Below are 27,910 nucleotides of genomic sequence, written 5' to 3'. Positions count from 1 at the left end.
GAAGACACTTGTTAGGAATCAGTAACAGAATGCAGACGTAAGCACCTGCTGAAGGGATAATTTATCATGGTTCTCACCAAGAAGAACCCTTTTACCACATGTATTCATTTCCAGCAGAAGAGCAGGAGATACCGACCTTGTTTTCAAAATATAGTTTTACCGCTCGGCTATTATTGTGTCTGTTATTATTATTTTGTTCCCACATGGGAGATCTCGAGCCTGTTTTTAGCTCCTCTCATGAGAACAAATGCAACATGATGCTGATATAACTTGGTAGAGGAGGAGGCTCCAAGGAGCCACAAAGCAGCAGGGAAGATTTGCACATTATATTCTAGAGAAATAATTGAGATGAATTATGTTTCCATTTTTTTAGATCGTCAATAACAAATCATACGTGTGTGTGTGTGTGTGTGTGTGTGTGTGTGTGTGTGAGAAACTACCACCAAGACAATAAATAGAATAGTCTTGTAATTGTTGTGTATTCATTACATGGTACCAGGCTGATTGCTGCTGTCTCAGCATTAACGAGACAGTTTGCTGTTATTCACCAGCAGAAACTCATCATTTCAGTCTATGAAACAGTCTATAAAAGTATTGTGTTGATTTAACGGAGGCGTATAAAAATGGGTCTTTGTTACAGTTCCTAATGCGTCCTGTGATGAGGGCAAAGACGACAACTTTTGAGCTTTCTGATGATTCCCCATCGACACACAATAATCCCTCCTCTCAACCCACATGTTGGAATATATCAATGTGAGGATGGTTTGTGTGAGTGTCCCTGTGTGTGTTCCTCTGGGTGTGCACACAATAGGTTCTATTTGTGTGAGAATGCCTGCGGCTGCATATTGTGACCTCAGAGTAAATCCACAGTATGCATTTAGAGGCTGAAGCGTCGGTCTGGTGTTTCCTTTTCCTTCATTCCTTGAAGCAACTGTGTCTTCCACTTGTCTAATGTACAACAACAAACCACAGCTACACACCCACCTCGAGAAAGCACGTCGTTGTGATCCGACAGGAAGTACAAATAAACAACTGTGTTGCCGCGGCATTTTATAATGAATCAAATCCCTGTTCCCTTATTCCTCTGGTTGTCTTTAAATGTTGTAACTTGGAACGTCATCGGTAGGTCGGTAACAGGGTCTCTCTCTCTCTCTCTCTCTCTCTCTCTCTCTCTCTCTCTCTCCCTCTCCCTCTCCCTCTCTCTCTCTCTCTCTCTCTCTCTCTCTCTCCCTCTCTCCCTCTCTCTCCCTCCCTCTGTGTGGTGCTTGGTGGTTTGCTCTGGGCGGTCGGTCCATATTCTTGGGCCTACACAGCCAGACTATAATTTACCCTTTGGGTTTACAGTTTATATTCCGTTGAAAGCAGCAGAGCATCCTTTGTGTCACAATGCAGCTCGCCGAGTGCTTACTGTGCAACAAGAGGCTGCTTCCATCGTAATTATATGTCTGGTGATATTAATAGGTTTTATTATGGTCCGTACAGCCAAGGCCCGATGTACCCTGTCCATGACAACGCTGACATTTTCACTATTTATATATAGAATATAACGTATGTGCATTCATTTTACATATGCAGGTCATGTGTAACTATGTACCAACACTTGTATGTATGTGTATAACAGTTTTCCTGATTTTGTTCAAAGTCAATTAAACAAAAATGAAAACTTTTTACAATCTTATTGTGCTGTTGAGAAAGTGTTAAGTTTCAATAAGAGTTTCAACTTTTAGACAATCTCTCAAACCCCTGTGACAACACGAGTCAGGTGTCCAAGAGATACGACATTTACGCTCTGCACAAGGAAAGACCGACAGACGCACAACGTCACAACGGATCAATAGCTGCTCATTTATTTGTCAATTATATCACTAGTCATTTGATATCCTCTCTATGACTGATGTCTTTTTAAACGGAATCTGTCATGCTACTTAACATGTGTACGTGTGTGGACGTTTGCTATGGAATGCCGTTTTATTCACAATTAATTAAATAAATGAATAAATACATGAAATATGCATTTGGAATATATCGTGAAATAAATAAATGAGGCAATAAATACATACATATTAAATAAATGTAATTATCTCATGATACTTTTATTTCATAAGTGCACATTTATTTATTTCAAGAGACTCTTATTTAATAATGGCACTATTATGCAATCAGGGGGCGTGGCTATCGCTCACATTCAGAACAGAGAAAAGAGCCGTGTGCAAAAAAAGGCTATTTATTGCCTCATTTATTTATTTATTTCACGATGTATTCCAAAGGCATATTTCATGTATTTATGTATTTATTCATTTAATTGTGAATAAAACGGCATTCCATAGTTTGCGGGGAGCCGCGCCCACACATCACATCACGCACCACTCTGATGCTTTTCTTCTTCTCTTGTTCTAAACCCGGCAGCCAGGAGGCACCGACTGTCTTTGGTTGGTCTCTTATTCTCCCTCCGCGTGTGCATAGCTGTATATGGCGTTGGAAAGGAGAGTTCCACGGATGGACTCTCAGGTCTTGGCTAATGGAAGCAGACTTCTTTGTGTAAATATTTGCACAGAGGGATTATAGATGGTCCCACGCATTCAAGGTGGAGCCCCACTCTGCTGCAGCGCCACATTAGGGCAAAGAATGGCACCGAGAGCAGACCATGTGACACGCCGCGACATACGGTTCTATGAAGGGTTGGAAGTACTGAACTCGATTTTCTGTCCCCCCCCCCCCTCTTTTCTGTGAACAGGCACCGAGCAGCGACCTCCCTCTCAAACACTTGGACACCATGGTGAGTCTCTTCTGCTTGGATTCCTCAAGTGAGCAGACAGATCAGATCTTCTTCTGCCCCAAATACGCCCTGAAAATGCTGGTACTCTTCTAAAGTAGAGCCACTTGAGGAGTAGACTTGATCCCGTACAGAGTCTACAAGTGATGGTTTCATGGGTCCTCTCCTTCTCCACGTGAAATACGTTTTGTTTACTGCTCCCCTGGTGCCAAAACGCTGTAACTCAAGTGTTTCTGAGGCTGCTGATTCTGTTCCCATTAGTTTTCAAAGGCAGCGTCAGGCTTTCTATCGCTGGAAGGTCAAAAGTTAAGGTCAGCTGCCGAGTTCAGAATCACACTTTTTGACACCAATTTTACAAAATCAAGACAATATTAGACATATAACACATAAGTAATGTGTTAAAAAATATGATTGCAATGTTTGTTTAATTAACTTTGCTGTTGCTTTAATAATAGAAATCCTCTTATTGAAGGACGACGCGGCGCTGACCCACACACACTTGCTCCTACATCTGCCACAGGGCCAGTGGTCTGTGATGTACCTTCTGACTGGTTCATTATTGAATACATCCTAATCCTACCATACAGCAAGATGCATCAAAAACACATCAGATGTGAACCGGTTTAGTGATGAAAATGTAAAGCAAACTTTTCAATGACTCCTGTTCCTACGAACATTCTCACACTGGCCCTTCAAAATAAAAGGCACCTCTGTCCTCCTGCAGCAACGTTGGATAAACTTCCATCCACCAAACGAATGAACTTACAGTAACATATGAAACACTTGTGAAATCATCTTGATTTTTCCACTAAAACCCGCCGCGTGCTTTACTAGCGACCAGCACCACTTTTAGCCTGTTGCAACATGAATAGAATCCGAATCACTTAACAAGGACGCAGATTCAGACATTTGCGTCGTTCATGGCTACTGCGTTGGGATTTCACCGCGGTTTTCAGGGTAGACGCCGCAGGGACTGATGGGTAATCAAACACACATTGCCACTTCTATGATCTCACTCCATAGTCAATTATAGTTGTTTTAGAAAAAGCGGATGGACTTTAATGAAGTGGTTTGTGTGGCTTCGGGCGTCCATAAGTGTGTGTTGGGTGAAAACACGAAACAATGAGAGCACACATGTTCTATCTATGATACAACTTCCTGTGAGTTTTATTTTGTCTGGGAAAGGAAGCATCAAGTAACCTATTTAGAGTTACCACCCAAAGCCGCAAACCCGCTTTCACCACAAGGATCAAAATACATGTGTGTGTGTGTGTGTGTGTGGGGGGGGGGGGCTGCTTTCATTGGCATTCCCCGTGTTGAGTACGGAGGAGCACACACCCGCGTTTTCCCCTCTCTGCTCATCACTTGGTCTTCAACTTGGGATGGAACATGTGTGTGTGTGTGTGTGTGTCTGCTCACGGGACTCTTGTGACGTTCGCCTCAGAGCATCAAAAACCATCCGTCTCATGACTTGCTTCTCTCGCTTCACTGGATCAGTGTGGATGTGCTGATGTTTTTCTGCTTTTCTTAACTTGATGAAACTGACGTTTGTCTGAATTTAACTGCAAAAAGCACATTTCTTCTGATGTCAGAATAAGATTCTCCGACACAGACGCACACAAACAAGCATGTTTGCTAAATGACGTTAGACCGTCCATGATTTCACACACACACACACACACACACACACACACACACACACACACACACAGAGTGGTGAAGCGCTAATCAGCTGACGTATGTGTGCTTGTGTGTTGTCTCAGGCCCAGAGTTTGCCCGGGGCGACGGGAAGGGTTTGCAGTTGCATTTTAGATCCGAAACACAGATGAGAAACAGGGACAGAGGGAGGAAAAAGTTATGGGGGGAGAGATAACGTGATGGGAGGCTAAGTGGGAGGGGGGAGGGTGGCCACCACACAGACCCAGAGGGAGAGGAGTGACAGAGGAAGACAGAAAGCAGCAGCTTGGTGGAGGAGTGTGGTCTGAGCCGGAGCAGCCTGTGGCCCACTGCAGGCAGCTACAGCCCAAAATAGACCTCCTCTTTTTGGAGGAACGGGAGAGGCTCCACGGAGGAGGCTCCACTGCCGGACACGGAGCAGTGGGAACTCCAGAGATGAACCAAAGAGGCTCTTTGAGAAGGCGGCTCTCCTCTCTGAGGGGGGCATGGCGATGGAGTACAGGCCACCTTTTCAGGAAGGTAGGACATGGTGGAGGAGCGGACGGATGGATGGAGTTTAGTCGACACGAGTCCCGCTCCTTCATGGCTTTTTTTCCTCTTTGTTAGAGAGCAGTTCTTCTCACTTCCTTGGCGGACTTTTACCAGCCCCCAACGTCTTACCCGCTTCTCCCCCTCCGAGGGTTCATTTGAATGGCCTGCTTGTAAAGTCAACCTCCACAGATGGTTTTCATCTGGAAACGCTGGCCCGCTGGACCCCCCACTCCAGTTCCTACCCCCCCCCCCCCCCCCTCCTCTAAACACCAGTTCTCAGAGCAGAGTAACAGGTCTCACGATAGTTCACGAGCTACGCTTTAGATCTTCAAGCATCGATAGTCGTCCATCCATCGAATCCCACAACGTGGACATCACAATGTCTTTCAGTTTGTCAAAGGCTGCAGATGGTTGCACTTTAACGTGCACGTCGTCACTCGTGAAATGCTCTGCCTGCCAATTCAGACTCATCGGGAGCAAAAGGTGTGAATTTACTGCCATCTTTGCACCGCCCTATGAGCCCCGTCTGTAGTGAAGGTGTTTGTTTGCGTTCGGGTCGAAGCGGTGGAACGTTGTACCGCGGCTCGGAGAGCGTCTTCGTCTCTGAACTCCCTTTTGGGCCATTTCTTGGTCGTTCATCTCTGTCCTTCACGTTATTGCCCCTGGCAACATACTGAAACGTTTAGGCTGAAGCCCAGAAAAAAAGGGGGGGGTCGTCTTTGTGTCGCCTGAGTCGAGCCGCAGACTGAAAACTTGAAAAGATGATCATCAACATAACGTGTCACTCCCGATCCCATCCTGCCTCGTCACTGCTGCGCATGTGCAACTCATATTAATCCCATCCATGTAGGGACAGACACCTGTTAATAATAGTATTATTATTATTATTATAAGGCTCTTTGATATCGGATCGGTCCATGCACATATTCAGGTCTTGGAATCATGCAAATAAAACAATATCAAAACATCTCTAGTCAAAATCAAACAAAGTCATGTAGAAGTCAAGCGTTTACCTCCACACACACTCACACAATGACATAAGGCTCTAGCCCCACCAACAATTGCGTTTTTCCCCTCGAGCCCAACCAAGAAATGACTATCACAGTGTCAACATGGGACAAGGCTGCATGTTTTCTTTTATTTGACCTCTGCTCATTTTAATCTCGAACTTCCTGCCTATCAAATGCAGAAAAATAAGGGTAGTGCGCCACCACAAAGTAAGGGCACAAAACTACACAACTGCATTCACTGCTCGCTGAGTGGCTGGAACCGGTACTACTGCAATGCCAAGTATGGGGAAATTCACCAACTCATTTGACAGCTGGCTTGTAATCTTGTAAAGGCTACGTGCAATGTGTATCGATGTTTGCAGATTCATAGGATTTTCCTGTGTTACCTAATAGCAGTAAAACTGGACCAGGCCACTCACATGGATGATGTCTCCTTTAGATCCGTTAGGGGCTCTCTGACAGAAGGCCCTCGACACGATGCTCAGTCAGCCAGTCCGACCTAATGGATGATGATGGATCACGGCCCCCTCCTGTGTACATGTGACCCAAACACCACATGGAAGCGCCCACGTCCACACGACCTTTGACCCCTTTGCTAGAGCTGGTTTCGAGGGGGAGGCGGGACAGACTAGGCAGAGTGGAGCCAAACACGGTCAATCAACTTCAGCCGCACTTCCTCTGCAAGGGCCTGTCTGCTTTGCCCTGTGGGGGGCGCATGTGACGCCGTCCTCACACGGCATCCTATCAGAGGGCTCATTGCAAGGTGCACTTTGCGCACATTGTGTAAAATGCGACCTTAAGTGTAAAGTGAATAACATTAACATTAAGGGCAGAATGACTAGAATGAATGGCTTGCAGAGTGTTAACACACTGTTGTGACTTGGCTCCGCCCCCACCGGCCCAACGAGCGTTGCAGCGCTCCCATTGGTTGAAAGACAACCTCAGCTCACACTTTGCACTCGGTTCGTAGGTTTTTTTTAATTGAGTTTGGCCCCCAGAAAACCTCCCCGACTGCTAAAAGCTCAGGACACCAGAACCACTTGTAGGTGGTCATGTTGAGAGGGATTATAGTTGGAGGAGTCCAAACCAGATGGGACTTGTGGTACAGTCACAGAGCAGATTGGTTCTGGGACTGACTTATGAACAAAGTGATAATGGAATTCTTGATGTAACTTAATATCAAATATTCTGATGTATTTTCACACAGCAGTGAACTTTTGATTTAAGTGGGAATTTATATGCTTTTATTAAAGCGTTGTAATTTTTCTTTTTGTTTTCCAGGGCTCCACAAAGTCTTCAAAGAGCATGGAGTCCCGGCGCAGACCATCAAGGTAGGAACTCTACTCTGGTTCAACTCTGCTTAAGTTTCCCATAAAAGGCTTCATTCTGCTTATTGGACTGAATCTATTGAAGTATTTTTGGAATGGATCTTCAATGTTTTCTCCAAAAGGAAAAAAAGATAACGAAGAAACAAATATCACGGACAACCTTACCCGACCTCTATCGCATTCAGCTCGCAGTGGTGTTGTAATATGAGATTTGTCGTAGCAACATGCCCTGCCATTGAACCGGACCTCATGCTGCTTAGTTGGACACAAAGAGATTTGGTGTCGATCCCTCTGACCTCGGTCCCGAGGGAGTCACAGATGGTGCCAGGTGTGTAAGTAAGCCTGATACAGGCTAATGTGCTGTGCTAACTTTGAGTGACAATTTGATTCCCTCGCAGCTGATACAGAGTATAAAAATAGTTCAACATCTGTGTTCACATTATGAGATTTCCGCCCATATAAAGCAGAAAATCAAAGGGGTTTTCACAGCACAGTGGTGTGTGATGCTCTGCTTGTCCAGGCTGTTGTGTCCAGACATTCTGACACAGAGATATTTCACCCTCATGCTCTACAGCTGTGATCAAACTAAAATGCCACCGAAATAGCACCTTGGTATGTTCTATGGTATGTATTTTAGAAAGAAAGAACGGTTTTGGGCCATCTAACAAATGGAAGGTGAACTTTGGTTTCGGCCTCACTCACTGAAGCTAACGTTAGCATTTCGCTAACTGTGACCCGCTTGGTGATTGGTGTGTTTATAAATGTTTTTCTTTGCTTTCAATGAGGTTGATCAGAAAGTTCAGTGCTGTTAATAATAATAATTTACTATGGAATGTCATCACATGCTCAAAGCACGCCATTTCATCCAAAAACTATTAGTGCAGCTTTACGCATTTGGAGTCAATTGTACGAATGACAAATCATTGACATCAGAAATCTGTAAAAACTGTAGGTGCTCGTCACCATGAAGTATGGGGTGCTTTTAGATTTTCTATGAAACAGGAATCTTACGCTATTGTTGCTAAGAAATACCTGGGGCGATGTTTTACAGCCCAATGTCTCAGGTGTTCTTATAAAACAGGTCTACTTTCTGCTCAAATGAACCAATGAGGTCACTGCTGCGCTGGATCTGAGCGCATGGCGAGCTAATGCCTCGTTCTTTTAACGTCTGCTTCATCTCTTCAGCTGATCGCACGCAAGGCCGGTCAGCACATGCTGGTTGATCTGGAACCGGACCAAACCACGGGGGCCCGGCTGCACCCAGTCGGGGGCCAAAGCCATGCATACATATGCAGAGACTGACAAGGGAAAACAGGAGAAAAATGGATTCTTAAAACGATGCAAAAAGGAGAGAACGAGAGAGAGATGCAGGAAATAAGAGAAATAGCACTAATAAATTTAGCAAATGAACAATAAAAGACCATTGAACTTCCATTTCAAAGTAACAAATAGAGCATGTGTGACATTTGAGTTTTCATGAATAATTTGCAGTAAGCAGGTTATGAGTGGCTCCAGATGTACAGTACAGAACAGGTTACAGTCCTCATATCAGAAACATGGAGAGCTCTTCCGTCCCAGACATATGAGCAATTTCCTCAGGGGCTTCTCACGGCTGACAAATGTGGGAAATATGCTGCAGTCTGGGCCCAAGGGTGCAGACGCCTCTCCCTTAACCTCTCCATCTCAATATCCACATTCTCTGTAGAAATGGACCAAATCCGCTCAGGGATTTCAAGTAGTAGATTCTACCAAAAATGAAGCTAATGCTCCTTGAAGTAGGAGGAAACACGAAACACAACAATTCACTTTCTTTGCATTGAACTGTTTCAAAAGTCCTTTTTCCTCCAAAGCATCGGCTTGTTGGCTTTTTAAATGCTTCATGAGATCAGTTGGCAAAAGAACATTCAAACGCCTCTGGGATGAAACGCTCATGTGCTGTATGTGGCGTGTTCCTGTTTCAGGATATTTGTGTTTTGTTCAATCTCAATATCAACAAAGCCACTTTTGCACTCTTCGTGTGGGTGTGGATGGTTTAACAATCGGATCTGATAAACACAAGCCTGTGTAAATCACATGTGCTTTCACATTATTTCCGGGTAATAAATTCCTAACTATATTTCACGGTCTAGCGGCCCCCCCTCAGCACAGCGGGACCTTTTGAAAGGCAAAATGTCCGTTTGATGGGCTGTGAAGATGGAATGCTTGTCCCTGTGACAGGAGCACGAGTCTGCTGCAGGCCCTGGACGAGAGCTACGAGCTGGACCTGATCTACATCACGGAGAGGATCATCTCCGTGTCCTTCCCCGGCAGCGTGGAGGAGCAGAGTTACGCTGCCAACCTGCGGGAGGTGGCCTCCATGCTGCGCTCCAAACACGGCCACAGCTACCTGGTACGGTTCTCGTGTGTCCGCGTGGGTCGTTGTGGACGAAGCAAAGAAGCGACTCCTTTTACAAAAATATAGCAAACAGCGTAAATAGTGTTAAGGCGGGGAAATGAGGTAATGATGCGGTCGGTTCAGTCGATCAGCTGATTCCTCACAGAGCAGACTATTTGTCTTCAAGCACACCGATGTAGCACCTGTTGCTGTGTGTGTCATTTCATCCGATGCTAATGGGATGGCTCTCTGCTGCTACGGTCTGGCTACATGGTTCAAAATAGTGTCTCTAGTATGATACAATGGAATGAGGAGCACTTGTAATGACGGGGTTGACTTTTCCTTTTCCTTTAGCTCTTCAACCTCAGTGAGAAGCGTTATGACATCAGCGAACATAATCCAAAGGTAAAGCTGACCTGAGGTCTCCTCTCCTCTCCCAAGGGTTCGTTCCCCCCATCATTCTCTCTCTTTTCTCCCAGGTGTTGGACTTCGGCTGGCCTGACCACCATGCTCCTGCCCTGGACAAGATATGCAGCATCTGCAAGGCCATGGACACCTGGCTGAGCGCGGACAGCCACAACGTCGTCGTCATACACAACAAGGTGAAGCTAGGAGGAATCTTCTGTACAGGTGGTGCTCTCGGGCTCCTCTGCCGGGCCCCCCCCACGTCCTGAGGCTGTGTCTGTGTCTGTAATGACAAGTGGAAAGTGCTTGTGCGTGAGAGTGTGTCTCTTAGCGTGCTTGTTGGCTTGTGTCGTGGTGAGGCACCTCAATCATCATGGCTACTTCAGTTTATTTACCCTTTTCACTCGTAGCAATACCTTAAAAACCGGATTGACCAATATTTTATTGTTGCCTAGACTTGGATCCCATTAAACTCTAGTGGCAAACCACACTCGTCTGGCTCTTAATGGTGCCAACACAAACTATAAAAAGTATGTCCAAATGCAACTGCTAGACCAACGTCCCTTACATAAGACCTCATCATTTCCACGGCGTTCCTCACACAAGAATTAACCGTTGGATCCGTGCCTCGCTCCAAGATGTTCCCACAGGGAGGTTACAAACAAGTCATAACAACTGGTGTTATTTCACGGCGAGTTGAGCAATGCTGGTGATGAGTGTGGGCTTGGAAGCTGTGGTGGTCACTAAGGAAGCAGGCCTCGTTGAGTTTAAACATATCAACAAATCATTTCCACTGCGCTCCACGCTGTTTAAGAGGCACTCTCATGTTCCACCGTGACTTTGTTTTAAATATGGAGGGATATGTAAAATGAGTGCAATGTGAGACTGGTTCATTGCAGTAAAGTGCTTTGGCTCTGGGAACTGTCCTTTAAATGCACAGACAGTGTTTTTTTTTCTAATGACACAGTTGCATATATCTTGACGTTCTTTATAATTAGATTTTACTATTACTAATTTAAACAAATCTTTAACAGGGTACCGATACACCGGTTGGTTGACAGGTCTTGAGGGGAGTCATCTAGCCTGAAACAACTTTATTAAATGTCTTCTGTGGTTCTGAATAAATAACTCTGATGATGTCATCAGGCTCGAGCTTGGAAACTTAACGCGTATAACAACGCTTAATGGGTTTGAAATATGGGGGGGGACAAAAATATACTATCAAGTTACATGAGGATCCTGCAATTCTGGGTTTTGTAAGGTGTTACATTGATTCAGCTCATTTTTCCTTATAAACCGTTCAAGCTGTGCTGAATACTGTTGACGAGGCCACCTCCCCCTTGGTTTGTGTTCAGTTCTTGAATATTGTATCTAAAAACATCACCAAAACAAAACCACTGCATTGAAGATGTGAAAAAACCAATTCCTTCAATTGATGTCTTTCCAGGGCAACCGGGGCAGGACCGGAGTGGTGGTGGCAGCCTACATGCATTACAGCAACATCTCTGCCAGGTGGGTCTACGATCCCAACTACACCTGCAGAGGAGCGAGTGACACAGTGCTTTGAGCCAGAGGTCAGAGGTCAGACGTGTAGAGAGGAAGTGAGAGTCATCCGTTTGAATTGAGACGCAAGGAAGGAAAAGATAAAGCAGCATTGTTCATCACAAGACTGAACAAACAGACGGAGATGTGATGAAGCGAGGGAGGAGCGGTGCAACTCGAGACTTTCAGAAGGAAAGAAACAAATCTTTGATATGATCATTTTGAGCAGCGGATCATAAGACTCAAATTATAAGTGCTCCTCTTATGTTGAGTTTTTAGTTTTGAAGGCATCACGTGAAAAAAGCAGAAGATTTAAACTGTTCAACAATCAGAAGAAGAGCACATTACCTGCTGCTGATTAGTCCAGAACACTGATTGAAGTAGGACTAAAAACTGTTGCCTTGAATAGTTGAGGAGCAACAAATGAACAGAGCATGAAAACACTTTTAAAGATAAATCAGCCTGTTTTTCATGGCCACACTGTGACACGTCTGCACAAACATCGCATTGCGTGTGTAAATAAGAGTCAACCTGGCTGACATGTACCTCTCTTGGGTGTCTGAATGCAGTGCTGACCAGGCTCTGGACCGGTTCGCCATGAAGCGCTTCTACGAGGACAAAGTGCTTCCTGTGGGGCAGCCATCACAGAAACGGTCAGCCCCCCCCCCCCCCCCCCTGTGTGACCCATAGATTGTGTGCAGCCGCAGTGAGGACACTTACACCAACGGATTATTGGCCGTTGCACCCTGAGGCCAAATTGTGATCACATGCAAAAATATGAATTATTGAAGGCAGTTTTAAAGTATTCATGTGGTTCTCTTTGCTGTGATTAAAGCAGGATTAAACCGTCCTCCCCTTGTTGTAAAACACCACACAGCAGCATGTTCATGTTCCTTTGGTGCACCTCTCAGGTATGTGGAGTACTTCAGCGGCCTGCTCTCCGGACACATCAAGATCAACAACAAGCCGCTGTTCCTCCACCACGTCATCCTGCACGGCATCCCCAACTTCGAGTCTAAAGGAGGTGGGTGCTTGCTCACAAATGCACTCACTTGTCCGGATTTTAAAATTTCTGTTATGAAATCCTCGCAAAAACTGTGTTCCAGGTTGTCGTCCCTTTCTCAAAATCTACCAGGCCATGCAGCCCGTGTACACATCTGGGATCTAGTAAGTCTTGAAGCACACTCACACGTGAACGCTTTTACAAGATTCCAGGGATAGCAGGCTCGTTATGCCTCAATAATAATAATAATAAAAAACTGCTTTTCCTTTATAGCCTCTCCCGTAACTCCACTGGCCCCCAATATCCACATCCACCCCCCCTCCTGCCAGTTTACACTCTGTGCTTCACTCACATCGTGGTATTTAGTCAGCCTCCCCAGCTGCAGGCTCTTGTTTCTCCACTTTAGATCCCGCAATCACTTCTTGTTTAATTTGTGACTGGAGAGCCAATGGAACAGGCGGACAGGCATCCGCGTGGACGCCTGCAGGGGTTTCCTGTTCGAGGACCCCACCGGTGTTCAAGGGCCAGGGAAAGTGGAAATAAATGGATTCTAGGATTTCTTTGTGTTGTTTTGGGAAGGGGGAAGGAGAGCTGGACTTCCCTCAGAGGGATGCGTCTGGCATTCATGCTACCTTTACAACATCTAAAAGCATTTTTATCTCAAATATATCACACACAGCTTATTACTGTATATATGGGTTAACTTGATATTCAAAACAGGCAGTTCCTGTCAAAGAAATCATGCATACAAATGTCAGATCCTACCATTTATATAGCTAGAATATAAAGAGTTTATCTATACCTAATATTTATAACCTTGTTATTGCACGGAACTCTTAATAATTCATGAAACACTCTCCAGGTATAAATTCTCTGACCCCTTTGTCCTGCATAAATCGACTTATTTGCCGCTCTTGACTCATTTAACCTGCGGAGCTGTTATGAAGTGTTTTAAAGGCTGTTTCTACGGCGATGGTGCCCATCCTGTGGAAGCGTTCACAGCGTTCAGCGTAAGTACGCGTGACACCATCAGTGCACACGTACTGTGCAGACTGTCAGCTGCTTAAAGGCCCACATTCCTCCCCACCTTGTCTCACATGCTCTCTATTAACACTCCCCACCCTTTGATCCGACTTTTCCACTTAGACAATCGTGTAGACACTAATACCCAAAATGAGCCTGCCGCTGCTGATGAGATGAGGAAGATGAGGGAGATGGCCCCTGTTGAAGCAAACAAGGGGCTGTGGATCATGTGAATGATGAAGCAGGCTAACGCGTTGTGGCGTTGTTCTGTTGCAGTAATGTTCAGGGTGACAGCCAGACCAGCATCTGCATCACCATCGAACCGGGTCTTCTGCTGAAAGGGGACATCTTGGTAAGAACCCCATTAAAAAAGAAATCAGATGGGATCCATTTCAACATGTTTGTCTTTGATCACGTTGATTTGTGTGAAGCCACTAATGGAGACAGTTTATTGTACCTCTTCCCAGTGTATGTTTTCTAACAGTCAGGTAGGTCCATGTACTGAATGCATTGTGCTGAAGCAGTTTCTAGGGTCCATTCATGGAGAAACAGAGCCATAAAACCCGGGGGAAGCCTGTTTGGACCTGGTTTTATAGACCCTCCTTAGCAACAATATGTTTGCTGGAAACTATGACGTCAAAATGGAAATGTACTTCCCTTCCAACTGTGTCTGAGCTCCAGGATGACATCATCTTTCAAAAGTTGTGCTCGTTGTGAGAGATATTTTTACATGTTGGGGATTTTCGTGCCATTCGCACTTTTAAGATGAAGAAGGGGACATCTTCATTTAGTTGAAGCAGAAGAACCGCCTGCATCAGCAAAGTGTCTCTGCATGAAGAACTTCAGAGGAGCACTTACTGTATGCACAAGGGCGTTTGTTTGAGCTCATATCTCATCCTTTATTTAAGGCTCAGCGGGCCCATAACACGGGGAATGAGAGCTGAGGAGTCTGCATTTAAACTGCAATACAAAAATGATTCATAACTGAAGAGTTAGGACATTTCTCCTTTAAGATTATTCATATTCTTTAGGTCTTGGCCTTTTTCTTCCTCTTTCTGTGCTGAAACGGTGTCTGGGCTGTGAAGGCAACATGTAAGCTTTAAAGTGATGTTTTCTCAGCAGGCCCCTCAGTGGGAGGTTCTCCACGGCCCCCAGAAAGCTTCACTAAGCCCCAGGATATTCTTCTTTGTCCTCCTCAATCCTTTATGTGCTCGCGTATGTGTTTTGGTCTGATATGGCCCCACAAGTCGAAATTCGGTTTGTTTAATGCCACCTTTTTTCAAAATCATCATCCAATTTAGTCTTTAGCATCCGATGATTTCCCACAATGCCATTCCATGTTAAATTCCTCATGTAGCTGTAAATGTGTAAAAAACAACATGTCAGTTAACAGGGTTTTAGTGTTTCTCATTAAAGCCTACAGGATACAATATAAATGAATATATATAAAAGTGTATTTCTTGGATGGTTGTTCATGTGATTGTCAGTGCATCCTTGCTGCTTTCTATCCCGAGAACCGGTGTGTGGAGTTCTGCTGTTGTTTGAAGTTCCTCTGATGGTTCTCCTCTGCAGCTCAAGTGCTATCACAAGCGCTACCGCAGTCCGTGCCGAGATGTGATTTTCCGGGTGCAGTTCCACACCTGCGCCGTTCACGACCTGGGGATCGTGTTTGGGAAAGACGAGCTTGATGAGACATTTAAAGGTAACAGAAGTCCTCCAAATGTCCAAAACGACTCCAAATTCAATTCATGTGCGACCATTGCCACCTTTTTGAAGTGTTACCCAATTGTTATGTGTCAGTTATGTGGGTCGAACAAGTGTGTGTGTGTGTGCCCATGATGTCGCATACTGTTGCTCCAAAGTGAACGTTACTGTGTGTGTGCTCATTCATGATGGATCAGTGGATGCATTGCCTTTTCAATCATTCTGTTTATTCCATGTGTGCAGACGACAGGTTCCCTGAATATGGAAAAGTGGAGTTTATTTTCTCCTTTGGACCAGAGAAAATCCATGGTGAGAATAATGGCTTCTGTTTCATTAGGATATCGGATCTTTTTCTGCACATGATGCCTTGCTATTTTGCCATTGGAATTTGATTATTTATTTTAGTACTTTCATGCAGACCTATTAATAATAAAATTAAAGGAAACAACATAAAAACCATCATTTTAAAGTTAAATTCAAACTGCTTCATTAGGTTTATTTGATGTGAAGGAACTTTTTTCTCCTCGCTCACCATTTGAAGGTTTTCACATGTTCTGCTGTGTCTCTTTGTACTTCGGCTCAAGGTGTCGATCAACTGGAAAACGGGCCGAGCGTCTCGGTTGACTACAACACGCAGGACCCGCTGATCCGCTGGGACTCGTACGAAAACTTCAACCAGAACTGTGAGGACACCACGGATGGTGAGAGGAACTGGTGCCGTCCTTTATACTCGACCCGGTGCAGCTCGGCACAAACGTTGCCAGAGTTGAGTCCAAATACAAATGGCCACAGCGAGAGCTTTGTTAGAGGGGCCATCTTTGAGTCTTTCACTTATAATATATGAAGGAGACATTTCAACGTGTGCTGTGACGTTAACAAGGTGTTAATGTTTGGCCCTTATGGCCACATTAGGAAAACATGCACTAATTTCCCCACAGCTTATTTTTAGTAAGTAAGACTTATTTAAAAGAAGGTAAATGATCCCGTTGTGTAACGGCATGCGAGCCTTTACTACTGCAGCACTCGGAACAGTTTGGTTCGTTCTTGGCGAACCCTGTAGGAGCAGCTCGAGCACTTTTTATAAGCTCCTCAGTCACTGAGTCAAAGTGTATTTTTATACATGAGATCGTTGTGTAGGTGTACATCTGTAAAAAGGTTTCACACTGACACAAACGGCGTGTAGCCAAGCTGTCCTCTGGAACAAGGCGCCTTTTGTTTGCCTGTGTGACACAGAGGGAAGATTCTAAAGACCGTTTCACACGATGGGGTCAAACTGAAGTCGGGTTTAAGTTCAAGCCGATTTTAGAATGTTTTCTGATACAAGTCATGGGGTAGCAGCTGTCTCTTTGCATCAATGCTTTAGCTTTTTAGGTGTACAATATTATTACGTCAGTTTAATGGAGATAAATTACATGCATCATATCATCGCAGGAGGAAAAATATGAATGAAAATATGTTTTGTCCCGGGTTTAAAATATCAACCTCGATCCGCATTGTGACGGTCTTCATGCCGTCCTCGATGTGTTTATTACTGATCTCATTTACGGTGAAGTGATGACCACAGAGAGGCCAGAGGACCCATGGGACGTGAGCGGGGTGGGACACATTCCTGGGTTCAGCCACAGGCATGGACAGGGCCTTCCTGTCCAGGGAGAGGTGGTCCCTGTGGGACCAAAGTGCTACTTTCCCGCCACCCACAGAAGTCAGCGACGCGACGCCCTCAGCGATAGCAGCCAGCCTGTCGGCATGCTAGTCGGTCTTGATGTTGTGATGTATATAGATATGCATATTCCAGAGTAAATGCATTGATTTTGCAGCTTGAACAGAGATAGTTATTCACCAGTTCTCCTCCAGCTTCTGTTACTGATCATTTTGCAACAATTGTAACTGCAATATTGATGATTTTGCATCAAGTGTAAACTTGATTAGTGTCTGCAAGTTAAAGGGCAATTTGCAAAATGAAGAAAAAGAAGCGTTTAGCTGGAGGATTTATGTCCCATCCCCCCCCACCCAACCCTGTTTTGGTTTGTCTCTCAGATAGCCAAAGGTCAAAGGTCACTTGGCTAACTTCTATCACTACCCATAAAGTGTCCTGGCGGCAGCTTGAAATAGGCCCGGCTAGAATAGAGTTCTGTTTCACTGGAGGTGAGCGAGTGTTTGCAGACACGTATCTGTGTGCGCTCATCATACGATGGGGACACTGTGGCCATCGCTCAACTTGACTTCGCACGCACACACACACACGCACACACACACACACGCACACACACACACAGTAATTCTAGCTTTATTGAGCAGAAATGCCCTTATAAACGTAAACAAGTGCACTCAGCAAACACAGAGAATCCCCAGCCTTTTGGCTGAGTATTAAGTTGTGTCCGGTGAGGAGCCTGCAGGCCTCACTTGATGCCGTCAGCACAGTGGGGTCGATACACTTTGCATTTTAAATGAGCTTAGCTGGCGTTGAAATGGTTCCTCTGAAGGCAACATCAGAGAAAGGAGTGTTTAGCTTCCCTCTTGTTGGTGTTGAATGAGCACTTAGTGGCTTTTAGGGGCAAAAGAGAAAAAGGGAGAGGATTTATGTTGTTACAAGTGTTAGTTGTTGTTTCAGGGCTTGTCAGAATTGCGGTTGCTTTTCTGAGGAAGGCTTTAGGCAATTACATTTGTTTCTTCTTTGATTATCTAAACCTTGCAAGAAGATCGAAATTATAGGACCGATGTTTTATTGAGGTCAACATTGGGTAAGTGATGTGTGCTTGCTGGTTTCCAAAGATTGATGTTGACTTGCATTGTGTTTATTCTGCTGTGGGTGCCTTTCAGAACAGGGATTTGTGTCACAGCTACACATTTACACAACACTACAAGGAAACCAAAGTCTACCAATGATGGAAAACATCATACTAAGCTCCACACTCAACATATCTGCATCAACTCTGGGTGGAGTTTGTTTGTTTCTTTTAGGTCCCTGTGAGAAAATGAAATGTGATCCTAAAAGTTCCGTTTAGGTAACAGTGGAGCAACATAACATGTGCTTGGGAGGGTTGGATTTTAGTTGAGTATCATTTTAGCAGAGGACATTGATCTTTTTTACCATTCAGTCCCAGTGATGCACATCACATCATATCTGCACTATTGGGATGAGGAGGGGAGAGAAAAAGGATCTGTGTGATGTATATAGATGGGAGATCATATAAGAGAAAGATAATTATGCGCTAATTCTTAGTTTACTCTTCATTGGTGTTAGGATTTAGCCCAGAGAAAAACACAGACATAGTAATGCTGCAGTCAGTGACATTTCTGGACCTCATTTCTCTGCTGGATCTGAGAATGAAGTTTCCTCATTCGGTCAAATCTTTTGCCTCATTCAATCGTGAACAATCTTTAACTTCTCTTTAACACCAGTTTAAGTCTCTTTAAGTCCTGAGAGGTCCTCTCTCTCTCGCCTGAGGAGTCGGAGGAGTTAATGGCAGCCTGTGAAGCCCTTTGCTGCACACATGCAGAGGAGGAGGAGGAGGAGGGACTGAGAGGTTGTGCATGCTGCCACTTTGTAAAGGCTCATATGGTCCAGCATTTCTTCTACGTCCCTCCAGCACGAGGCAGCTGACGCGTTGTCTCAAGCTCCGATAGCTGTGGAAGAGTTCAGATCTTCGGTTTGTCCTCTGCTCCTCAGAGAGGGAGAGTAACGTCTTTCACAACATGTGAGTAGGACTCTCAGTACTTTATGAGTAGTTATTTGCAACAAGCCAGAAACTGCATTTCTTCTGGAAGTATAATTACTTATTGACGTTAGGTTGTCTATTATCCAAGTCACATTGTGTTTTTTAAGTTATCTATTTTTAATGTTTAAACCGTGCTCACATGGAAGAGAACTCTTTGTAGCGATGACATGCAAATGAAATGAGATTTGCATGAGTTGCAAAAGATTATTTTTTTCAAGTAATCATGAAAAGAAGGGCTTCACTTGACTATAATGATATACTGGATATATTATTAATTAGCAAATACTAAGCAAATGCTGCTTTATTGTAGTCAAGGCCATGGCTAACTTGTGATTGAAAGGTCGCTGTCCAGGTTTTTCAACTTCCAACTTTAATTCTTTCACAATATATTCTCAGCCTAATATTCCATTCTACCATTTAGTTAAAATCATTCTGTGACCAGGAATATACATTTTATGACTGAATACAGTAGACAAATGTTTGAATTAACCTTGAAATCTCTTTTCAAGCTTATTTTCTGATGCGGTACTGTTTATCCAGTGTCGGTCTAACGTGGTCCTCACGTAATAGAGATAGAAGTTGATGCAACAGAATGATATCATCACTAAGGATCTTTAGACCCGAGAGATGACTGAGATTGAAATGGTCCGCTGCCTTAAGAGCAGTTGAAGAGCCAGGTAAGCAGTGAAATCAAGTCATTAGTGATTCTAAAGGAATTTTATCGCCAACACTGAATCGTTGCTGTTATCTCTCAGCTTCAAATATTAACTCAACTCTTGCCATGGCCCTCAAGAAGTCTTATTTCTGTAGAATGCTGATCAAATAATGAGAATAACGTGTGAATTAATCTGGTTGGGGAATTCTTTTTGACCCCAACAAGAAGGAGGTCCGGGGCATAATCTGTGAAAACAGGAATCCGTCCCGCTGACGTTGTTACTGCTCATAGAGGTTGGTGGATCGGTGTGGAGGGTTAACATCAGGCTCCGCTTCTCGTGATAACTACCGGCCTCAAGTTGCATCTGACTCTCAACCCCCATCAGTCATGTGACCCCATCGAACCGCCGTAGCCGTTCTCCAAGAAGATGCAGAGGTGAAACGTCTGGTCCTTTGTGTTGGCAACAGGCTTCCGTGCTATCAATCCCTGTCTAGTCCCAGGCTTTGGGCAGATTAGGGCGCTGTGACTCCAAACCTTGCACAACTCTGGTTGCGTAACGGCCAAGAGAAAAAAAAGGCCTTCTAGAAAGACTTCATAGGACACAAAGAGAGAACAAGTGTCCCTGTTTGGACCTTGTGTGCAGGGGGCTCAGTGACAGGGGTTCTGTTGGGCCACAGGTACTGGCTCCGTTTACTCATCAGACGCTTAGTATATACACACAGCTGGTTTGCACCCTTGGAAAAGGAAATATTACACTCATATTTTTTTACTTTCTATGCGTTCTATGAAGGTCCTTGTTGAAAATGGCCTGCCCTAAAACCCTCATCTTTTTGTCCTTTTTGAAGGGCCTCTTTTAAAAGGACACTTGGAAGTTAAAGCAAAAGTAGGAAAACACGAGGGAGACAAACACTAATGGCTGCACATCCTTTATGGGGCACCGCTGTGTGGTTCTGGTTGGGTTGATGGAGTCGAACGTCCTTCTGCATGGGTCACTCGGTGATTTGAATAGAGCACTCATGGGTGGATGGACACAGGACGTGGTTTCTACCAGCAGACTTAGTCCTCAACATCAACTGAAAAAGCTTTTATTTTAGCCTCTCCTCTTTCTTTTTAAATAGTTATTTTCATGCACCAACCCTTACTGGTCTTTGTCTTCACTTTACAAAGACACTAGTGATTATACTGTCAGGAACATCAAGGAACACATACTGGCCAAGTCCATTTATATTTGGGTTGTCCTCGCTTCTCCGCAGAATTTATTAAAAACATCTATCAAAAATAAAAAGACAAATTTTGTAAAATTGAAAATAACAATAATGAAAATGGGTTTATTGCCTGGAAGGTCACAAAAACCGCTCACAGTTTAACGCAGTGTAACTTTGTTACAGTTGTGATACCAGCAAGTCGGTCCAGGAGCATGAAGGTGTTTGTCTCTGAAGGCCTCACACGTTGATGAGCACAACACCAGCTGCTGTGGAAAGGATCTGCATGAGCAGATGAGCACGATGAGGTGGCTCAGTCTCTTCAGATCGGAAAGAGTCAGCTGATCAAAGCCCCCCCCCCCCCCCTCTGGAGTGAGATGGACACAGCCAGCTCCTCAGAACCTCTCCTCATTTGGCCTTCGGCTTTTTCCCTCCGCAATCCTGCTGCTAACGACGGCTGATGACTTTTCCCGAGACACAACCACCTCCAGAGTGAAATATAAGGCTTGGCATTGATGAGCTGTCTGGCTGATACATAACACATGGTGTGTGTGTGTGTGTGTGTGAGGATTCTGTCTATCCATAACATTAGCATCTGGAATGTGAGAATATAGTAGTCCATAGTTACTTTATTTATTTACCAGGATTCATTGAGGAGGTTTGTTTAAAGGCTTCTTTCTTAACTCAATAGAAGAGACTTTGGTGGACGGGTCGGACTGAGCAGAACACAACACACTGCCCTCCTGTACTCTTGTGTTTAAACTGGTCACCTTCTACCTTTTATAGGTTTTGAAGTGGATGGCAATGGGGACCGGCTTGTAAAGCAGTGTGTCATGTGAGAGAAGATTGCAGCACACAATCGTTTTGTCTGCCTCTTTTATACGGACTTCAATGCCGAAAGTTTAAAATATCGGCTTCCTTTTTAGTCTCCCCTTCAAATGACAATTAGAATCTCTGATGATTTGAAGATATTTGAAATTGGACTGCGTTAACAAAAGCATGACCTTGGTGAGTCTCTGGGCTTATTGGTTGAATTCAAGTCAGATCCTAAAGGAATAACTTATATAATATCCATCCGGATCCTCCCCCTGGTCCAATCCACCCTCCATTACCTTCATGTTCTTCTAGTCCTAGAGAGCTTGCACTCACACATTGATTCAAAGTAATCTCTGATGTATATTTGATGAGCTGCAGTGCAAGCATTCATAGAATGAGAGGCTGTACTTACACCTGACTGAGCGCTTTAGGGCGATCGATGTTTGCAATACATGACTCGTATCATTTTAGATGTACAATATATAATATTGTATATTATAGAGTGACTTTCCCTTAATGTAATAAGAATTTTCAATGAAATTCAAATGAAAAGTTTTGGCATTGGCCTCGTTAGCATTTAGCATCAAGTTTGTTTGCAATGCAGATTCATTATGATTCAATTAATCACTTTGTATTGAAGCCAAGAAATTGGATTTATTCAATTCAGTCTCTATTGACTCTTTTAATTCACTAATCTTCTCATATCTTCATGAGTAAACCAGATCCAACAGCCTCTTGCTGAGATGATTTACGAGGCCACATAATTACTTTGATCGTTGTCCTTGAGCCTTCTCACAGAATACGGCCATGCTTTGTTACCAAATCCATAGCCATTTAGCCATTAACTTTGACCAAATATGTTACCGGGCTAAACTCTAAATGCTTTTACTATCATGTCTGGTACGGAAGCCCTTAAATCTCGTTCCATCATTGCTCTTCTCATTAATGTCCCACCTGTGTTGAGAAGGCCTCACCTGAAGGCTCTCACACTTCCACGAGCACCAAGCAGCACCCGGCTGTTTGCCCATGGAGAGGAAACATGCTGTTTCCGCTGTAAAGGGGATCTATTGCCACAGGGATCAGAGCTCAGGGTTTGAAGGTCAAGAGGTCACACAGTTGCACCATCTGGCTCACAGGACCTGGAAAATATTTGACACAACCTTTCCACCTTCTACATTTTGATGTTGTTTGTGTGCATGATGCGTTTACTGCTTGGACTCGTACAAGTTGAAACGCCAGTATTTATGATCATGATGTGCTTGATTTCATGTACTGCTTTTTTAAAGCGTTTTGTCACAACCCCTAAAGTTTTCTAATGCAGAGGATGTGGCAGACAACCAATTGGTCATTCCAGACTGGTCAGACGTGGTTGCCCCCCCCCCCCCCCCCCCCCTGCTGCTGTATAATTAGTCACGCCGATGGGGTCAGGATCGCAAACGTTCTCCCACTAATATGCTTGGGACCACAGAGCAGGCATTTCCAAACACACACCAACGTGTGAAAGGCTATTCGTAGAGACTTGAGCTCATTTCAGCAGAAATAGCAGCGCACAGAAGCACTCTGAACATAAATAGTCTGCTTGGCATAAAAAGTGACATATTCGATTTCCTGTTGTACGATTGGGGATTCTGTGGAACGCTTATCAGTCTTCGCTTGGCTTTGAAAGTGAAGAGTGAACTTTGTCATTTATTTGAGGCTGGGACTACAGGACTCCTGCTGGTATCATCCATTATTTCCATCTTCTTCAGGGAAAGAAGTGTCGGGCCAGATCAGAGAGCTTGTGGGACAATCTGTGAGTCAAATGAGGAAAAACAGTATCGCAGTAATCCAGAATCACGAGGCATTCAATTCCATCTGCTGTAACTGTAGAAGTTTAGTAGAAGCCACAGTTCCATGTTGAGTGGTAAAAGCCAGAAAGGCCAATGTGAAATAGTTGTCCTGAGATGGCATGAAGATCTGAACCTGACCACTGAAGAGCTTTAGGACTGTGTGTGCAGGCCTGGTCATTTCTTTCAGTAAGTTGCATCATTTTTTATCCAATAAACCAGTGAGCCCCTCTTATATTCCATATCGGATCATCAGCCGCTCAACGTATTCATCCTTCTATTTTTAACCCACTTTAACTTTTCTGTTTTCTCCATCTGCCTTAAGCTGGGTGGAGTTTTTTTCCCTGCTTTCTAGCTCATTAAACGGCCGCTGTTGGGCGAGGTAACTCTTTCCATTACGGTGTTTTTGACACCAGTGGGCTGACGGACCGGCATCTTGGTGTAATCGTGGATGGAAAGTGACGGCGTGCACCTTATGTTTCTCTTCTCCACTTCCAATGGATCCTTGACCCCCACCCACACCTCTCACATACGCCGTCAAACTGGCTGCGGTGACGGACCTCCCACCTACGCACACACAGCAGGGGCGGGCAGCCTTTAGCCTTTAGCGCTGCGAGCTTCGGAGTAGCCAGTGATTGCCATAGATCTCCTGTGAGGAGGAGGAGGAAGAGGAGGAGGAGGAGGAGGAGGAGGGCAAACCGTAGCCAAAACTACGTCCCCAAACTCCTGCTTTAAACCCAATGTCCCACCGCGGGGGCTGCTCTGCAGGGCTTTCATCCTTTTAGATTGGGATTGTACCGGCGTCCACTGCTTGCACAGGTAGGCCAGGTGTTTCTGCAATTTACCTCGTAGACTTACTTTAAGGAGGCTTGTGACTTAAAGTGTTGTGATTTCTTAATTCTGAGTGAGAAATCAGTGGAGTCGTGTGACATGGCGAATGAAGGGACTACATTTAGCTGAAGGGAGGGTGATTACGTAGAAAGTGATGGCAGCTCTTCTTTCATGACTTATGTCTATGTTTATCTACATGACTGATGCATTGAAAGTGTGCCGTAATGCAACCAGAGCACCAAATGTGATACTTGCAGTTTCATGAGCTATATACAGTAAATGTGTCCTTTGGAGCCTCCCGTCTTAGCAGCAAACATTTCAGGGTGGACAGCATTGGCTTTAGTGCAGACCTCCCGTGAGTAGCTACCAAAAAACAGACATTTTGCGCTTGGGACTTCCCTTCTTCAGCTACAGTCTATAATAACTTTGGTTTTCATGACTCTGTCACCAAAGATCCACTGGCTAAAAGGCATGCGATACCCGTCTGGACATGATAGACGCTGCCATACAACGTACCAATCAAGTCATCTCTGTCACGGATTAGGAGGATAAAACACTGTGCCGTTGGGTTTGTCTCCACAGTGGAGCCACTACAGTGCGCCCCTGTGTGCACGCCCCCCCAGCTCCATCACAGAGCCCAGTATTCACTGAAGGGTTGGGGTTAGGGTTAGATGGAGATATCTGTAAGTCACAGAGACACAGAGGGCTTCTTTCTGAGCTCTATAGTCAGGACGTGCCTCCCTGTGAGTTATGAGGTTACTTGGCAACACAAGTAGGCCGAAGAAGGATCTGACAAGGTGTTGTTATGTTATAGAATGTTTCACCGCACAAACGGTTGTTGAATGCAGGGTTTAACGTTCAATTGTTTTATGTAAAAGAAGTTCTCAAAAGAAGTTAATTATTAGGTGTTTGTTAATAAGTTCCACCCACATCCTCCAACTCCACCCTGACTAAACTCCTGTATCCACAATAATTGAACTGTTTGCTTGCGGTTGAGCTCAGAACTTTGTCTTCCTTGTGAGTACCTGATCAGTACTCCACTACCAAGGCTCTCGGCTCAAGGTGCAATCCTTAATGTTGAGCCCTTTTGTGGAGGACTGGTAGTTTTAGACCTTACACATAAATCAGTGTCTGAGAGAGAATAGAATGTGTGTTTCAACCTTTTTAGTGTGACTCCCAGTATGTTGAGTATGTTTTTTTGTTTTGCTTTTTAGCCTGCAGACCCTCCTTACACAGTGAGGCTTATTTTCCAGTGATGACTAAACTCTCCTCATGGAGGCACCCGACTTCCTCTTCCCCGAACTGGGGTGTGGCCGTGTGGGAATGTTTATGCACGTGGCTACATATGTAAAGTATGAGTGTGCATATGTGTTCAGTGGACACAATCCACATTGCGACATTCCCCCCAAATAAATATGAACGATGTGATGTTCTTTCGTCCAAGCATTTCTACATCGGATTATACTGTGCAGTTTATTTAATAATAAGCAGTGGATTCAGTTTTTACTATGCTGTATTCTTCAGGTGGTGCAGATTTATCCAATTGTCTTGAGAACGTGCAAAGCAGGGTCCTGTGATTTCATCACTTTTTCCACCCGGCATGCCACAGACCCTGCTCATTTCCTGAAGCTGGTAGAATGGATACGAGCCCGTGTTTGGTTGGGCCATGCCCACATGATTTCCCTCTGTGATTGCACTGCTTTTGCTCCTGAGTCCTTAAAGAATCCTGTTTCCTTGGAGGATAACACATATATTTCTGTAACGGAAAAAGTACTGTGAAAATACTGACATCATTGGGTGTGAGTATTTTCAGTATTTCTATCATTAGTATTTTATGTTCGTATAATTGAAAAGGTTTTAGAAAGCTTAATGGTTGTTGCCTTGGGCCTCGTTTTATTCTAATGAGCCTCTATCATTCTTGTATTTCTTTAGAAGTCATCCATACCGAAGGACCCCTGGACGGCAGCCTCTACGCCAAAGTTCGTAAAAAGGAGTGCGTGGAAGGGTCAGGCACAGCCAACGGCCTCCCGCCCACCGCTGCTGACCATGCCTTACCTGCGGTTGACCATGCCTTGTCAGTGAGCAGTGACTCAGGAAACTCTACTGCCTCCATCAAAACGGATCGAACTGATGAAGTGACATTAGCTCCTCAGGCTTCCGCGGTGAGCCAGACGGCCGTTCCTGCTGCTGAGGAAGTACAATCGGTCCATCACCACGCTCCTCCTGCTCAACAACCGATCAGTCCCCAGGAGAAACAGGAGCTGGAGCAGCTGCTGAGTGGTTTGGAGGGTCCCATGCATCGGCAGGGCTACCCGTCTACCCCGACCTCGGCCGTTGGAGGCGTGCTGCACCTGGTTCCTGCCCAGGTCCACGTCAACGGGCACGGCAGCATCGACCGTGAGACAGACATTTTGGATGATGAGCTGCCCATCAGTCAAGAGGGCAACAGTGTGGACAGTCTGGGGACATTCTCCTCCACAGAAGGTCGGGCTACACCAGCCGATCTGTACTACCAGCCGCAGTCACTGGTCAACGGTCAGGACCACGTGGCGTATCTGGAGCGCAGTGTCCCAGAAAAGCCGCTGGAAGCCGCCAGGACGCACGGCGCCAAATCCAACAAACCCGTCGCTCTGATGCAAAGCAGTTTGAACCACTCCCAGTCATTTGGTGCAGAGCCCATCTCTCTGCCACAAGCCCCCACCCGCACCACCAGTAGCAGGGAGGCCGTCCAGCGGGGTCTTGTGTGGCAGCAGTTCGGTGTACCAGAGGAGCCAGTCACTGAAGGCCTCACCTTTAGTCCCCCCCCAGCGGCAGCAGGGATGCCCAGCCACCACAGCCTCCCACAATTCCCTCATCGCCACAGCGCCTCCCAGCATGAAATTGAGCAATCTATTGAAACTCTTAATCTCCTTATGATGAACCTGGAGCCAGGCCGTCCGCTGGTGCCAAAGTCACAAAGTGCGCCGCTGCGGGAAAACAATTTAGTGGTGACCACCCAGCCGTCCTTCTCCCAAAGCCAACCCCGGCCCTCCTCCAAGGTCGATGCGACCTCTCACGCTCACTTTTCTGGCCCCAGCCTGGTCAGCTGTTCGTCAAAGGCTCACGTCTCACCTGGGAAGCCTAGTACGCCCGATGTGTGTTACACATCTGAGAGGGCTGGAAGCAGTCTTTCCCAACACGCCTCCCCCTCTGTAGTCGGTCACTTCCAACTCAAGCCCATCAACAACTACCCGCCAAGCACATCGTCCCAGTCCGGAGAGGTCTCTGAGCCCCAGAGACCACCACCGCCGAGGGACAGTGAGCAAGATGAAGTCTTCAACGTTGAAGGTCTGGTGGCCCAGAGGGTGGCTGGTAAGTTCATGTCCATGTCATAGTTTCTATCTCATTCACATAGAATCTTATTGCCCGTGTGGCTTGTTTTAAAGAGTTTCATAGTCCGTTAGGATCACACCACAGAAATGTAGCTTCCATTATTATTTTGCTCAAGAAGT

The 27,910-nt window shown here is 45.1% G+C and overlaps 1 protein-coding gene across 6 annotated transcripts in view; it reads left to right on the top strand.

Annotated features, from left to right (window-relative positions):
- Positions 1-27,910, top strand: part of tns1b (tensin 1b) — a 107,014-nt gene that overhangs the window by 65,670 nt on the left and 13,434 nt on the right. For 3 of the 6 annotated variants that reach the window (XM_037487643.2, XM_062565203.1, XM_037487653.2), the window contains exons 5-18: positions 2,735-2,776; positions 7,273-7,322; positions 9,537-9,708; positions 10,048-10,098; positions 10,173-10,295; positions 11,546-11,610; positions 12,210-12,293; positions 12,552-12,664; positions 12,747-12,807; positions 13,943-14,018; positions 15,239-15,368; positions 15,614-15,679; positions 15,955-16,071; positions 26,352-27,770. In XM_037487643.2, coding sequence (XP_037343540.2) covers positions 2,735-2,776; positions 7,273-7,322; positions 9,537-9,708; positions 10,048-10,098; positions 10,173-10,295; positions 11,546-11,610; positions 12,210-12,293; positions 12,552-12,664; positions 12,747-12,807; positions 13,943-14,018; positions 15,239-15,368; positions 15,614-15,679; positions 15,955-16,071; positions 26,352-27,770 — 2,569 coding nt within the window. Of the gene's footprint in view, positions 1-2,734; positions 2,777-7,272; positions 7,323-9,536; positions 9,709-10,047; positions 10,099-10,172; positions 10,296-11,545; positions 11,611-12,209; positions 12,294-12,551; positions 12,665-12,746; positions 12,808-13,942; positions 14,019-15,238; positions 15,369-15,613; positions 15,682-15,950; positions 16,072-26,351; positions 27,771-27,910 lie in introns of all 6 variants that reach the window. The other 3 variants (XM_062565206.1, XM_062565204.1, XM_062565205.1) reach the window with 1 other exon arrangement.

Source organism: Pungitius pungitius, chromosome 10 (genome assembly GCF_949316345.1).
Source record: "Pungitius pungitius chromosome 10, fPunPun2.1, whole genome shotgun sequence".
Classification (NCBI taxonomy): Eukaryota; Metazoa; Chordata; class Actinopteri; order Perciformes; family Gasterosteidae; genus Pungitius; species Pungitius pungitius.
This window is presented reverse-complemented; position numbering and strand designations above follow the sequence as displayed.